This window comes from Chroicocephalus ridibundus, chromosome 5 (genome assembly GCF_963924245.1).
Source record: "Chroicocephalus ridibundus chromosome 5, bChrRid1.1, whole genome shotgun sequence".
NCBI lineage: Eukaryota > Metazoa > Chordata > Aves > Charadriiformes > Laridae > Chroicocephalus > Chroicocephalus ridibundus.
This window is the reverse complement of record NC_086288.1, coordinates 72,730,879-72,747,654: the sequence shown is the minus strand read 5'-3', so window position 1 is coordinate 72,747,654 and position 16,776 is coordinate 72,730,879. Positions and strand designations below refer to the sequence as shown.

At 43.8% G+C, this 16,776-nt stretch overlaps 1 protein-coding gene across 9 annotated transcripts in view; it reads right to left on the bottom strand.

The window, feature by feature from the left end:
* The window catches only part of CRACD (capping protein inhibiting regulator of actin dynamics), a 142,666-nt gene that overhangs the window by 32,324 nt on the left and 93,566 nt on the right, over positions 1-16,776 (bottom strand). For all 9 annotated transcript variants that reach the window (XM_063335634.1, XM_063335627.1, XM_063335635.1 and 6 more), the window contains one exon: positions 11,965-12,133. In XM_063335634.1, the coding sequence (XP_063191704.1) occupies positions 11,965-12,133 (169 nt within the window). The remainder of the gene's footprint in view (positions 1-11,964; positions 12,134-16,776) is intronic.

The following is a 16,776-nucleotide window of genomic DNA, read 5'->3' as shown; positions in this document are numbered from 1 at the left end:
TCCCTTTTTTCACTCTCTTCCACGTTCCACTTTTAGAAAGACTTTCTTTTAAGTCATAATACAGTATGAATAATTGAGATTCCCTCGCTGCTACCACCATTCCCATCTCTGAAGATTTTCTCAGCAGCCTTTATACAACAACATCCTCACAATCCACACCTACAGTAGGCTGTGCTTCAGAAAGCCTCCCCTCAACTAACAGGCATGTCGACACCAGGAATGGCTTTTGATAGATTCAAGACTTGTCAGAGACCTGGGCTACAGTTGTAGCCACGGTTGAATGCACTACAGTTTCAAACCTCCGTATCACTTCCAAGAGATGTGGGAAAACAGTGGCATCAGTTTATGAGCACTTCTGTTGATAATACCGACAGTGACACTTCAGAGGCTGTTTGTGCTGAAGATAATTGAGTCATCATCTGACTCACTTCCCAGAAACCTGACTGAATTAAATGACTTGTGGATGTGCTATACCAAAATACAAAGCACTTTTAGCAAACCCTTAAAGATGTTCTTTCTGAAGATGTGTTGCAACCCAAGTACCATGTTCCAGTTTCAGTTCCAATACACAAATTTTCAAAATTAATTTTCTCATAGTCAAAGCAAAGTTAAATTCCATCCATTCTCAGAGAGGTTTTTCTTTGCCATACCCATGCCCCTCTTCAGATTCATGAAGATAGGTAGGAATACTTGGTTTCTCAGCAAAACTAAGAACACGCTTTTCACCTTTTGTTATTCAGATGAAATTCTCTCAAGAGCTACTGCCTTTTTTGAGAATGTATGAGGGGTTCTAGGCTTTGGCACAAAAAGAGTGCACCAGGATACAGCTTTATCTTGAGGGTACCCCAAGAGCATAAAAGTACAGCAAAACCAACCATCCCATGGGATTTTTACAAATAATGGAGCCATCAGCGTCAAACGGGTGGGAAATAGAGCAAGACATGGAGGACAAGGACCACACCACATCTTGTCTGTAGACTCCTAACTCAAGTTTAACTGTATTTAGCTGTAAAAAGAGTTGCATCAAATACATCTCATCCCTAACTATCTTTCTTCTGCGCAAAATGAATGTTTCTCAGACTCTTTGTTTAACTAAGTGCTGATAAATTCATTCCCCTGGAAAGGGAGAGCACCTTCTCCTGTATTTTAGACTTCTGGAAGAATCCCAGAAAACCACAGGTAAAACAGATCAGAAGGACATTGGAAGTATCATAGATCTAATGCTTCCATGCGTGAATTCGGCTTGCAAAAACCTCTGTGCAGTAAACCCTGTTTCCATTACTCCCTCTTGCTGAGGTGTCTGTGTATGCTAAGAAACTAGGAAATGGGAAACAGCAGAACGGGACCACCCTGAGCCTACAAGAGAAATCTTACTCCTCGCCCATGAAGACCAGAAAATGGAGAGAGATTTCTCCTTGGATCCCCACCAGCCTTCCACTGCTATGCATCTGTACCTCTTTGGGATGCAATCTTCTGTCAGCCCTGGCTACTCCAAGTCAGGACTGGGTGAGGTATCACCCTTCCTCCCTTTATCCTCCTCCCCATGTGTTCCCATCACCTCTTTTGTGCCTGCTTGGTGCTCACGGTTCACATGAGAGAACTGAGAGCTGTTCTAGCTGAGTAACTAACTGAAAAAAAAACAACCCAACCCCAAAACAACCCCCAAAGCCCGCACAACTTCCCAGTTTGGCTGAGCAAACACTGGCACAAGCATTCATGCCACTTGCATGGCCAGAGAGCTGCTGGAAAGGGTCGGACAACTGCAGTCCGGACTTCAATCAGCTCATTCTGCTGTGGGACTGCACCCTTAAGCACATCAGAATACGTGCCGTGGTAATCCTGCACTGAATACAAGGCTAAGTTTACCTCAGTACTGGTGGCTATTATAGTTTAGACCCCATTTTCCTCCAGAGCTAATTTTCCTCTCAAAGATGAATGTGGGGTCCTCAAAAAGTGGAATTTTTGCCAGCAGAGAACACTGAGCTCTCAGATCTTGCATAATCCCCTACCAGTGCATTACTGTAGTACAGAAAGCTCGCACCACCAATTGCCTCTTCGGTGTGTCATAAATGTTCCTCCCACTCTGATATTAAAGAGTTAGAAATAGAAACTGGAAAATAAAGGGAAAGAATGAGTTGTTCTGTTCTTTCATGTTTGTAGAGACCGACTCCAAAAAAACCCACAATCTCATGACTTTCGCCCTTCTAGATTTCCACTAAAAAACGACTTGGTAATCATTAGACAACAGAGACAACTTTTTAACATAGGGCCATTTTTAATACTAAAAAATTCACAAAGCATGCAAAGCAAGCACGAATTTGTTTTAGCCAGGTATTGACCCTTAGTATAATCCCTTCAAAGACATCTGAGAGTCACCTCCCAGAATAGTGCCCCAGGGAAATGACAAGTGCAATGATAGGATGCCTTTACTTAATGTTTTGTTTTAAAAAGGAAATCTGATTCCAACCCTTTGCATCTCCTGTGGATGTCCTCAGGGCAGCTGGAGATGAAAAACAGAAATTGCATTTTCTAGTCATTCCAGAGATGCATTAATACTGTAATAGAGGAAAATGGATTGTAATTCTGAGCTGTATTTTTAGCGTCCCCTCTTTCATCTGTCATGCTGGAATATGAGTTTTGGTTCTAACTCACACCTGCATGGGGAATATTGTCCATGCTGCAATGTAACTCTGAGTTACAACCATGCTCAGACAGCACGTTGCTTCGCTGCATTACCAAACCCGTAAACATGGTCTTTACAAGCTGAACAGGCAAAAAAGGAGAATTTTTAACAGGGTTCTTTTTCATAAAGTAAACTTGGGGATCATTCCTGTGCTCAATCTAAAGATGTATCTGTATGGCCTTCAGGAACCGCCGAACTTCAGGGCACTGAATCTGGGAAATCTGGACAGCCCCATAGTTATGACCCACCAGAGTCCCACTGAAGTCAATGACTTGTTCTGCCCTGTTAGTAGCCCTGCTCATTTCAAAAGACATCATGCAACATTATCTGACACAAAGCTAATAAACTAACTAAAATAAGGATCATTAAGGGCATAAAAAGTAATCATGGGAAGTGTTGGGGCTCTGAGTGCGCTAATAAGCTTTAACGTCCCTGACCAGTCCCCTCTGGGACCTCCACCCACACACATGGGACCAGGAGCTCCATTTAAGATCATGGTTGAGGCTTTGGTCTCTGCCTGAGCTGTGCTGGAAGACTGCTGGTCTCCAGCTCAGCCACAACTGTGCCTGGCCATGAAGCTCCTTGACCTAGACCTCAATTTGCACTGATTTCCCAGCTTGCCCTTGGCCCTGCCTTCTCACTGTGGGCCTGCGGGGTGATCAATGGATCTGACCCTGACCTACAAAGTGGCTTCCTGGCTCAACTTGAGACCTGCCTTATCATCCAGATATTGCCTTATCTGTACTGCTGGTTGGAGCTGGCTACCATCCTAGGATCTGTCCTGCTTGCCTCACTTAGATACTGTGGGACCGGGCCTCGGGTGACGAGACCCCTAGCCTGCTGTGGGACCCCCTTGCTGCCCCACTCACCTTCCCTGAGGGAGCAGCCCTGCCCTTACTGCTTTCTGACAAGAAGGTAATGGGGTGGGACCAGATAGCTCTTGACACATGAACTATATGTAATTATTCACCAACTCCTCCAATCTCAGAAAGTCTCAGTACGCAGAGCAAAGAAAGGCAGCTCTCTGGCTTCCAGTAACTCTGCAAGTGAATCCATAACACAGCTTGAAGATTGTGGACAAGTCACCAGTTGTCATGGAAATATGCAGACTAGTGCAAGGAACAGGGCTCTAAATGGTCCAACTTTCACACGTGACCTGGCAAATCCACTGCGTGTGACACTGTTCTATCAAACAGCAGCATATGTTTATGCAAAATTTGCTCTAAAATATGGCAAAATGTAGAGAAAAGGAAACAAAAAGTCTAAGTTAGCCTTGGCATGAATAAGTGCTATACAGTGATTGCATTCAGCTCATAAGGAAGGAAAGGAAGAGGAAATAAGACAGCACGTTATACTACGGGTGACAACTCTGCTTGGTTCAGGACCCCAGCCCCAGACCTTACCAGCTGCGGAAAAGGCAGTTGCCATGCAGAATCTGCAAGGAAATAAAGTATATAATGATTAGGAGGGAGAGCATTTGTAATGGCAGCAGTGAACACGAGAGTTTAAAAAAAAAGTTCTGGGATTACTAAGGTGAAAATGAAGCTAGTCACGGTCAGGGCTGAGGGTAAAAGACAAGAAAAAAAGGAGACAGACATAGGGCGGGACCTGGTATAAAACATTGATGGCTGTTGCAGAGAGAAAGCCTACTGAAGAGTTCTCAGGATCACATCCAAACTGCAGACTACATAATGAGGCATCTTTGCACTCAAGTAGCATCTGGAAAAAAAACCCATGGCAAATTGATAGCATTTAGTGCAAACTCCTAGTAAGTGATAAACCAGCAACAAGCGGTGAAAAGTCCTAGCTCACACACCTGAGAACAAAGCTTCTGGAGCACAGACTTAAGCAAATCGGTGACAGGAGGGAGGAAGGCAAGAGCCGAGTTGTCAAGAAAGGGTAAAATCAACAAAAACGCTGAGCATGATGTTAGTCTTATGTTCTGTCAAGACACCCGGGACCATTTCAGGGAGGCTTTCCTCACTCCTCCGCCCTGACAACTAGTCAGAAATGGCCACTCGTGCGGTGGTTGTGGCTCCTGTCCTGTGCTGCTCAGCTGCAATATAAATTACAGAAAAGGTGAAACAACTCTAATTTCACCAACATCTGTAACAAATCCTACAAAAGGATCCCTGCAAATGAAGAACTGGAGAGAACAAAGCTGCTATTTGCCACAACCTTCTCTTTGTTCCCGCAATAAACCCCGTAACCCAGAAATAAGAAACTTGTTCAACATGGATCCATGTCAGCTGGCAAAAGTAAGGAAAATACCGGCACATTTTATTTCCAAAAGCCTTACAATATCCATATGTTGCTTTGCTCTGCTTGGGCTTGAAGAGATACTTACTGAAATTAGAGTGCCGCTAAGATGAAGACTCCAAGAGAAGGTGGACACCAAGCACCACTGCACCAAAGCACTCCCCCTGGAGTCAGGAAGGCACTCAAAAGGAGGCAATTATAAGGGAAATCAGGAGACTGACAAAAGTCAATTGCATAAATTAGGCTGATAAGCAAAAGAAAAAAAAAATCCTAGTATATGAAAACTGGATGTGACAGAGGGAAGATCTTGTAGTAGTGGCTGCAATTGTCCAAGAAGGAATCAGGACATTCCCCTGGACCCAAGACTCTAAAGCCTGTGATTCTCTACATCTGTCTGTTTTCACGTTTAGCCAGCACCTTCAATTCTTAGGGATTTATGAATGTATAGGTATACTACCAGCTAATAAACCAATCCGTCAAATAAAGTTTTCTTATTCTTCCTATTTTATTCTTGCAAGTTATCATTTATAGGTTGTTGGGTTTCCCTCCTCCCCACTCTCAAATTTAGTAACTGAACAGCTGAAATAGCAGTGAATCATTTTCATGAGATGAGCCTCTAATAGTCATGCAGAAAAAACAATACACAGACATTAGAAGCCTGTACATCAGGCTTACAAGTCTGAGTTGGAGGTAAAAGCAAGACTTCACTTTTGGAAGATTTGAAAATATCATGAGCTGCTTTTGGAAATTTTGGGACAGACCGTAGACAACTACTTTGATATGTCTGCTTTATAAAAGCCCATCTAAATGAGATGCCGAAAACAGACTGTACCTTGGGATCAAGCCTTTAGTGAAATGCCTAAGGTGGCCTCGGCCAGGAACGTGAATTTTTGTGTCCTACTACTGACTGTTATCTGCACCAAATTTGATGTTTACAGGTAGTAAAAGAACACTAAGAAAAGGCGACCATAACATCTGTCCTACTCTTTACACTATCCCCCACCAAAGTAACATGGGAGACACTCTTCACGTGAAGCACGTTACCCACGGAGATGACGTGGAAGTCTGAGCTGCAAGGTGACTGTGCCATCGAAGCAGGGGCTGGGATTGCTGAAGAGACCACGTGAAGTCCAGAACGAAAGAGACCGAGCAGTTTCTCCTGATGGTTTGGGGTTTTTTTTGCCTTACTTAATAAATCACCACGTATTCTTGCAAGGTACATGTCAGGTAATTACCTGAGCAATAATAAAAGAGTCACTTGAGAGATGAGGAAAATATAATTACATTCATTTTTCAGGCCAGTCTCTATGACGACGAGAGTGAATGCCATTGATCAGCAGTTAGTAACCAAGGCCACACTTGACGCAGATGAGTTGTTCTCATTCACATGAAATGCAAAATGAAAATTAAATATTCAGAAACTAAAATGGAGATACAAGAGATGAGTGATAGTGAATAAACTGCATCACCTCCTAGACCCGACTTATACAATAGGCTGTTATTGGAGGAGTAGAAGACCACAAAGACCTGCAGAAATCCCCAAGCTGAGTGCACTGTTTAGCAAAATCAGATGAATAATTCTGTTTTCTGAGGCAAATGCTCAGCTGGGAACAATCACAGAAAGGGTGGCTGAGCACTGAACGAGCCTCTCCTATCTCTAACTTCTGTGAAAACAAGCACAAGAATGCAGGTCCCAATCTGCACCTTCCAGAGGAACCTGCATTTTATTTGTTGTATGTATTCTCCCAAAACTGTGATGTCCCTGCTATCGGCGTATGCACAAACCCAATATAAATTGCATTCACAGTAACAAAGTTCACACAGGCTAAAAACAGACACAATGTCGAAAGTACACCTACTGCTGCTTTTTTTCCACTTTCCCCCCCCTTTTTTGTATGAAGATAAAAGTTTAAAAGGGACTAAAACACAGGCTTTCTTGGCATTACTTGTTGCTATCATTCCCTCCTTACTTAGAGGACCAAGTCTTCGCTTACTCTTCCTCCTATCAGTAAAGAATTCATAAAATTTAGTCTCCTCCTTATCATCCCTCTGCGGTTCATTATTTGTTTCTGCTTTCTACAGGTTTCTTTCTCAAATTCCAATCCATTAAAGAGATCGTGATTTAGCCATGTCGATAGCTATGCTTCCTATCCTTTTTTTCCGCCTGAAAATTTGTGCTTGTGCAATTTGTGGCCATTCAGGCACAGAATTCAAAATTAATGTAAAATTAAAATTTGTACTTTACAGGTCAGATATCTCCTAGGTAAACAACAACAGCTGTCTGGAATTTATTGTCGATACCACAACTCAACTGACTGATCAAATCTTGATCATATTATTTATGCTCTAAAAAATACTTTGAGAAAGGCCACTAGCAGCCAAGTATCTACCAAGAAACATGCTGTGCCCCATCCCGTGGAAGCCCCATCCATTCATCACTGACGTTCTTTCCACCGCTGCCTTTGGCCTCTCTTTAGCAGAGAGAATCCAAATTTGCACTATAAAAGCTGATGGCTGGTATGAAACCACCATCTCCTTTCCGCCTTCAGACCATCTGCCATTTGGACTCAGGTGCAAACCACCACTGAAACAGCCCGACCCACCCAGCCTCTGAGAAAAATTACCTTTAGCAAATTACTAAATGAAGGCCTCTTAAGATGACAATGAAATGCATTTTTTTTCCTCTCCCCAGTCCTTCTTCTGCTCTTTTCAAGTGGAAAGATTCACTCTTGGCGTTGGCAGGTGGACTGCCCGGAGAAATTCAGGATACTTCTGTTCTTACCAGGAGACTGCCGCTCACACAACTCGCAGCTCCGCACAGCTGCATGACCTGACTTGTGCTGCATCTCTGGGACCGTGTCCCCGTTTGCCACCCTGGGGCCTTCCCCCTGGGAACTTCCCGTCATGAGCAATAAAACTCCTGATGCATCTTGGGAACACACTATGCTCCTTGCCCCAGCTTTGGTCCATAAACAGTTTCTTGCTTATTTTGCGTATCTGTATAGCCTAGAGATGGGAACTGTGCAAAATACTTGCCTTAAATCCACATGAAGCCTGTCTTTGAGTGCAGACACTGGGCAAATATCACAAAAAGGACTGAAAGATTTTCCTTCAGCTCTGCATATGCCCAGTTTACGTTTCTAGAATAGAAGTTTCCTGGCAAGGTGTCAGGACCATTGGCAAGGAGAGATAATTTTGAAGTTCTGCTGGTAATCATGTCAGAAAGCAACCTTCGTATTTGCAAGGGAATGCTTTTGGCTTCTACAATCATGGAAGTGACACAATGCAATTATACCGTCTCTCTGAATTACCTGATCAAGTGCATCAAGGATACAGCTTGAATAGCAAATACCAACGTTGCTTGCCCAAATGAGGCGTTTTCAAAGAATTAATACATTTGGAGAAACCACACTGCTTATGCACGTGGTCCTCACATGTAGAAAGGAAGCTGCATTAATTAACAGAGTAGTAACGGCTGTACAGTTTAGCACAACTCTACTAGGCAAAGAGCTGGGTGACCCACAACCCAGTCCCAATAGCAATTCATGCTGGTGAAGGTTTAGCAAATATTGGGCAAAGTTGCTGATGAGACTGGAAATCTCTCATTTTCCTTCTACACAAGCAGTATTCCTCAGTATATAGAGAGAACTAAGATCTTTAGGTGGTTTCTTCATAATGAGGATGATTTATGTAGGCGACCTGAGAACAGTTTCACGGGGATTATGCAGAACTTGATGGGGATTCACAAATAAAGGGGTCCCATTTCATGGACAGGCACATTCAAGTGTCTGAAATTTGCCAAGAGACTTTTCCGTGGAAGATCATCAGTGTTGTGAAACTTGAGTCTTAAAGACACGGCAAGTCTGCTTCCAGGTCCTTTGAAATATCGCATTCATCCCAAGTTAAGGCACTCTATTGTACCCTCTATAAGAGAAATGTAACTCCCTGCTGCCTCTGCACATCAACCCAGAATGACAAACTTTTTGTAGGGCATCGCACAGGTTCCCTTTCAGGTACATCTTCACAAGGCTTGCCTGGTGTCAACCGTGACAAATAAGGCAAATACGAAATCTCATAAAGTGCCAAACCATAGCCTCAGAACAGAAGCTTCTGGAGAATTTAGTGAAGCTCCACAAACTTGTCTTGTAATAAGCACTTCTCTCTCCCAGCTCATATGGTCAGGACAGAAAGTTAATGAATACAGCTTTAACTTTATAAACTCGAGAAGGGCAATACAAAAGTGGGAAAAGGAGTTCCAGTCTTTCACAAGGCAGGGCAAGACAAATTGCAGGAGCAAACCTCCCAGCTGGGAATTGCAAAACAACATGGATGAATAAATAGGTTGCAGCGCGCATACATCAGGATACCAAGCAAGGCATTTGCATCCGAGGAGTCCAGGAAGCAGCTATAGGAAAGCATGGACAGGCAGATCTCTCAGGCTGCTCCCAACTCAGCTAGTCAATCTACACCATATGCAGATTACCTAAATTGCTCCTGCTACATCTGCATCACCCGGTCGGCGCAGTCTCCATTAGGGATTCAGGCGTTAGCTCTGAGCAGGCTTGTAAGCCAATACAGCACACGGTGAAACACTAGCTTCGGTCTTGGAAGCAATACAGACCTCTTATTTAGCCTACGCTCATTTATTTTCTTGTCTCTCCCTTCCTGAAGCAGCTTTCTTCCTTAATATCTTTCCAATATAATAAGTTCTCCCTCCTCAAAACAAAACAAAAAGCCCACATGAAACGTCTGCGGATAACAAATGAATGTACTTTACAGGTCGATGAAGAAATATAGCTCTGTTAAGGGAATGGGAGCATCCCCGGACTTTTGTTGCAAAACTGGAACTTTTATTAAGCTTTTTGTATATACACGGTCGTTGTACATTCTTAAAGAGTTTGAAGCAGATGGTCTTATAAAACTACTCAGGGTTTTGGTTCTATAAATATACTACTAGTTATTTATATTTGCCCTAGTCCATTTCTATAGGAATAATGGAAGGTGTGGTAATGTGTTTACTGTTAGACAACTTGTAAACAACTGTTTAAATTATTTTACTTACATAGTAAGTTAGGCTTACATAGATAGCCCATCACTGCATCCAATTCAAAAACAGTTGAAATCATACTAAAGGCAAAAAAATATGATGGATGGAAGCCATGCTGCCGAAGAGAGAAAGGGGTGGCAAAACTGAGCTCTGCAAAGCAATCTAATGCACCGCACTGAACGTTTATGCTTGTTGGAGGGTGAGTAACGTGGCAAAGGCCACCCGCAAGCTGAAAATTATTATCAAATCCCACTCACATTTGCACCATGAAGCCTGACAAGGAAAAGAGAGTTCTGACTATTTCCAGCAGGCTCAACCAGAAGCACCTCTCATGAATCACAGGCGCAGAAAGCAACATTCCACTTGAGATGAGTCGTGGGACACTTCGCATTTGCTAATCCCCTGTAATTCAAATTGTGCAGTCTGATTTATTCCACTAGAGGCTTACGCTTAATGCCTTTATTAATTAGAAAAATTAATATGTTTAAAAAATGCGAGCACTTAACAGTCTCACAGGGGTCTGCCACACCTTCACTTCGCTCTTGAGGAACTGGACAAGTTCCCAAATCACTGTTTGCTTCTGGGCGCAGCATTGACTTTTCAGTTACGCTGAATGGGAAACCCCTGATAGCGAGATGATGCCCTTTGTTTTGCTCTCGTTCACTAGTTTGCTCTTGAGGCAAAAGGTACTGTAATTCCCTACCGTCGCTCGGTATCACGCACACAGGCGACGATGCAACAGCAGCCAGTCACGTCTCCATCTACAGTCTGGCTATGCTCAGTCTTGATTTTCCGAAAAGCTGGGGCGGGCAAAAGAGGTGTACAAGATTGCATTGCAGAAGCCAAAGAGGAAACCTCGAACTTGCAGAATTTCACAGAATGGAACAAAAAATCCTTAACAAGAACTTAAAATATAATTTAAAAAAATCACATTCTCACAGCTATGATTTTGCACTATTGAGAATACTGTGCAGGGTGATGTTTCTGGTATACATTTCTTCCATAAGGAGAGGAATTTGGTGTGGTTTTTTGATCCTCTCAGATTTTTTGTTACTTTCAGGTACTCGCACTCCCCGGTGCAAACAGTTCCTTATTTTCCGAAGAAGCAGGTTTCGACAAGGCGTCAACTAAGCTGAGACTTTCAGTTGGAAAGTGAAATAAGTCTTACTGACCCAATTAGCTTGTGCATCTGGTCTTGGCTTTTTGTTGTTGTTGGGGTGGGATTTTGTTGTTTGTTGGGTTTTTTGTTTTGTTTTGTTTTGTTTTGTTTTTCTGTTCTGTTCCTAGTTAGAGATTGCTGACTAGTTAACTCTGTGCGGTTTCTTTCTCCCATCATTTCTACAGCAAATTCTCACCCTGTCCTTCTGTCACCCTCTCTCGTCGCTGGAATACGATCTGATTTCCACGTCCCTCTCTCCCCTCTCTCCCTTCTTCCACCCTACGTTCAGACCGGATCAGGATAAAGGCAGCCTGTTTGTTGACCCCAATTACAATGCAAAACCGGTACGGGATAGACTGAAAGAAGATGTGTCTGTCCTGACCCAGAGACACCACCTTGCAGGGAAAAGTATGCAATAAAGGATCTGTAGCCGCCAGTTCAGGTTTCCCTTTCCCCAGTTTTAAAAACAGGGATGCCATTAATACCTCTGCTCAGGTGTTCCCCGTGGAGTTCTGTTAAATCACGGAGCCAGATTCAAATCCATTTCTGCTTTGCCCTGGGATTTCTTTTTCACACACTGGTGCACGTACCCAATAAGTAATGAATGCAAGAAGTGAGACCTCGGGGTCTACAGCAGCGGGTGTCACGTTCAGGGCAGGGACAGGGATGCAGACACCCCGGAAAAAAGCAGCATACAACTCGCTACCGCTCAGCAGAGGCAGAATTTAAATTTAACTCCACTAAAAAGCAGGGAGAACAAGCCTTGCGCTTGCAGGGGCTCCTCTGCCGGCCGGCAGCAGACCCCTGTGACCTTACCTCAGACCACCGTTGGGCTCTTCATCGGAGGAGAAGGTGCCGTTGCAGACGTTGCCGAAGGAGTGGCTGGGCTTCAGTTTGGCTTCCTCGCCATCCGAGGCCGGCTCCCTTTTCTTCCTCTTGCCGAAGAGCTTCTTGAAAGGCTGGAATTTGCCTGCTTTTTTCTTGTCTGCGGATGAGAAGAGAAAGAGGCGGCGGGGCTGAGGGACACGGTGCCGCGGCGTGGCCGGCGATCAGGCACCGCGGCACCAGGTTCAAAGGAAGAATGAGGGCAAAGAGCAAGTCACCAGCCCGGAGCAGCCCGGCGCTTGCAATGTAAATGCAGGGCTGCGACTCACCCTTGGCGCGTCCTTATTGAGAAAGCAAACGCAAGAGCATTAAAACATCTGCTCTTGGGTTTAAGGATCTGCTTGGAGGTGTCAGTGCAGCCCAACATTTGGGTGAAGAGAAAGGGTAATTTCGTAGAGCCAGAATTTATTTGTGATTTATTATTTGAGGCTTACTTTGAGGCTCTACACCGCACTACTGATTTGACCTTTTCACCAAAAGGCAAGCACTGCTTTGATCACCCCACTTAGGCAGGTGTTGGATCCCCTGCCTTAAATTAAAAGCAATTGAAAAATAACCTTCTCTATTTTACTTACATAGCCTCATAACCAGAGAAGTCAATTTGCAAATGAACAAAGAGAACAGGATAAAGTTTTGTTGGTTTGCTGGTAGGTTACTTCAATAAACATCCAGCTTTATATTAACAAATACATTGTCTGACTTCTTTTTCCCTCACGTAACTGAGGGCAGAATTTTGACCAAGCATTTCTTCCTTGAGACGCTTACATTTTAAAAGCTACACCAAAAAAAGCACAGCAAAAAACACAAAACAGACATGAAGACAGGAACAAGAGATGAAAAAGTTAATCAGAAAAAAAGGTAACGTTTTTTTTCTACCAAAGACTGGGCAAAATAAATGCAGCTCCAAACTGCTTTCCCCACATCTATTAAAAAGAAGTACCAACAGTTTCTTGTTAATCATTTCCAAGAAGAGGTTAATTTCTCCGGGTTGGGATGCACCAAAGAATTTCTAAAACATCATAACTGGCAAAGAGCTTCATTTCTTTTCTGCCTCAGAAAATAACTTAATTTTGCATTGAATCTACTTAAAACAAGCTAGTTAAAAAAAAAAAAAGAAAAAAAAAGACACAACAAAACCCCCAAAACCCAAACTTTTAGCCTCCTATCATAATCCAGTTTGAGAAGCATCCTGTTGTACTGGTGACAAATATTTTCGTAAGCTATTTAAAGCCCTATACGTGCTTTTCTCTCGGGCTGCGTGCGTATGCACTGCTTCAGCTCCCGCTACGCTTCCCTATGAGCCGCTGCTCTGCAGAAAGCAGCACTTTGGTTGCAAAGTACATAGAAGGCCCCTGTAGGAACATTTGACCAGGAAACATGAAAAATCTTCTGTGGTGCGATAGTACTCTTCAGTACCGCAACAGGTTTTGCACTCCGATCTGCTATACCTGTGTATGGCAAAGCCACATTTGGGTATCACCCCTTTGGCGTTGCTGGAGGCATAATTACAAGGTATTTAGAGAGAGAAAATGTGCTCAAGCACACCGTGATCTGCCTACTTGCCATGACGAGTGGTTTCCAAATTAGCACGGTGCCAGCGAGCGTGTGTGGAACCCAGGGATGGGACCAAACTTACAGAAAGAGTAAGCAAGCTGCTCCTTGTGAATCTGATTATATCTGTACCTGATTATGGATGAAGCAGGAAATCTAGATTGAAATTATAAAGCCAAAGACGCAACAGAGAGTAATTCTGCATTTCCTTTACAGATCCCCAAGAAGTTTACGCAGGTGTCATTCTTCTCGTTGGGCAGTTCAGATACATGGCATTTGTGCAACTTCATTAAGATAACAAGGCAGCATAAAGATAACAAGCCAAATTATGAATCTCAAATTCAAGCCCAGCATTAGAATTTTTCGATCCAGCATCGCTGACCCACACTGTCCAGATGAGGAAAACAACAACCACTGAAGCAGCAGCTTTACCAGCGTAGTAGAAAAAGGGGTACAGAATTTTACTCTCCCTGTCCCCTAACTCCACTTTCCTTAAGCTGACCGACTCGCATCTCCAGCCAGACCGACTGCTTGCTGCTCAATTCTGACTTTAGAGAAATATTTTCTTATATGAAACCCCTAACAGACAGGCAGGCAGTCATGCAGAGAAAGAGAGAAATTATTGCCCTAGGCCACAGCTGCCCGAAATCTTCACGCACTTCAGAGACGGCCTGCAAAAACTCATCAATCAAATGGTAGAGCATACAGGAGAGGAAGCATCAGTACCAGAGAAATGACCGGATGAAAGAGCTGGTTTTCCACAGTTCCCACCTTGCCTCCTTCCTCAGCCGTTGAAAGGAAAGGCTGTGTGCTTTTCTGCATAAACCAATTAATTCAACCACAGTGTTTTTAAAACAGGTTCTCACTGTGTCATTCCCGTCATTGCCCTTGTCCCCTCCTCTTTTCGAGGTCTTCAGATATAACTGTGAATTACCTCATCAACTCCAAATCTACTGTACTGATGCACCGACTATGAATCTAGGCGTTTAACAAGTAAGACAGGTCAACACAGCTTTCATTTCATCAAAAAGGGTGAAAGCCAACATGGTTATCTCCAGCCAAGATCTGCATTTCTCCGAGATTTAACATGTCCCTTAGCTGTTTCCCCACTCCATACCCCATCATCACAGTTGTCACATTACTAAGCGTGAATTCTTTAAATTAGTCTTCGTGACTCATTGCAAACCCAATGAACACCCTTTCCCTGCACAGGCTGCACACGCTATTCCCCGTCCTGCTGGCGCGGAGAGAAGGAGCAGCTGGCCCTTCCAGGTTTCTAAGGAGGCAATGCCTGACCGCTAAGGCAAAGTCTATTTACGTAAACTTTTCACAAGATCTTACGGAGGAAGATGTGGGATGGTATCACCTACAGGGCAAAATGCTTCCTATAACAGGCTTCCTAAAACAAGTACAAAAAAGAATCCAAACACGGGCACTGCAACAGACGACTAATGCTAGAGCTCCAACATGACTCATCCCTCCGGTCTATACTGCAGAAAGAGAAAAATGGGATAGGAAAGGCTGAAGGCTGGGACACCCAATGGCATCGACTTGCGTCGAGGACAATTGCTGAGACAGTCAGGAAACAAGTCTGCTCACACGGGCCATTTCCCTCTCTCCTTAATCACTCGAATGGGAACCCTCAGATCGAGCCCCAGGAGGACACGGGAAACCAGCAATTAAACCTTTTTCCTGTCTGTTTTACAAGCCTCTCCTGTTCAAATCACTGTAAACAGTTAACAGTAAATCAGTTTCGAATCACAGAAAAACATGAGGTGTGAAGGCGACAGATAAACAAGGTTGGATACGCTAGCTGGAATAACACAGCACATATGGTAAACGCTGCCTTCTCAGCTTATTCTGAAAGAGTAGCAGAGAAGATTAGAATAATCTTTAACCCGTCATATAATTTGTCAGCTGCCTAAAGACAGGCAGCACCTAACGGAGAGCATCGGCATCACGAAGGCAGTACATGGTCCCTCCACCCCTAATGACAGAGGGGAGACCGATAGGAGCAGCTACTGCTCTCGCCCTCTCTCTTTCACTCTGATGTGTCTCTAAGAAAGATGAAAGCCAGTGGAATGGGTTTTACTGCCAGTAAATCAGGCACAGCCTTTGGACTCCAGCTGGTAAAGCCTTAGCAACGCACCGGCTGACAAATCCCCATAAGGTAGCTCGTGGCTAAACTGCTCAAATGTCGCCCAAACCCATTGGGGTTCCTGGGCCGTGATGCCTTTCAAAAACTGCACAGAGCCGTCAACGCAAGCACAGGTCAAAGAAAGATTTAACTACCGCTCTTACACAGGGAAGAGATTTAAATGCTTGGAAAGAGTGCGAGCAATGTGTCCCAAGCAACAGGCAGAGTGCAGGGGGGAGGCTACGCCACTGGGTGGGACAGAAGAGATGTCAACGCCACTGGAAACATCTGAAAAGTGATTTTCAAGCAAAGCAAGCTTCACATGAGAAACAGAAAGTCTCACATAATCATAGAAAAGAGGCCTAGGCACGTAACAAGGTGTTGGTTCCTTTTCCTCCTTGCTGTGGTGCCGGGGGCACTTACTATAACGTGGGTGAGAAAACCCGTGGGCAGAGACCTCTCCGAGCAGAGCTCACCAAGCAAATGCATCAGCTGGTGGGTAGAAAGATGATCCTTGAGGGGAAAAATAAATAAAAGCAGGATTTCTAGCGACTTTTTAAAGTTGAAGTTATTGCGGCCAAGCTTTTTCAAACCTCAGTTTTGCAATGGGAGCTGCGGAGATTTCACAGACATTTGTTCATTATGTGAAATACCCACCTGTAGCATGAGACATTGTACAGGAGCTGTCTCCAAAGTAACCTGTTCTTTGTCAGTGAATTTAGTGGCTGTAAAATATGGTGTAATAGGCTAGATTAATGAGGATATGAATTATTAAATCGAATAGGAATTTCTATAAAGAATTTAGAGAATGGAAACCCGCATGCATGCAGCGTTAAGAAGTGCACGGCAGGGAGAGGGCAGGTGGGTTACTGGGCTGCGGGCTCAATACAGCAGCTGAGGTGAAAAAGGGAACTTAAAAATGCTGTTAAGAGGGTAAGTTGACTGACATCTCTAATCACATCTCTACAGCAGAAAAAGGCTTTTATGATGTACACTGCCAGTATCAGTATTTAAAACCCCCCACCTTGATTTTAAGCTGATGGTATGGTTATTCA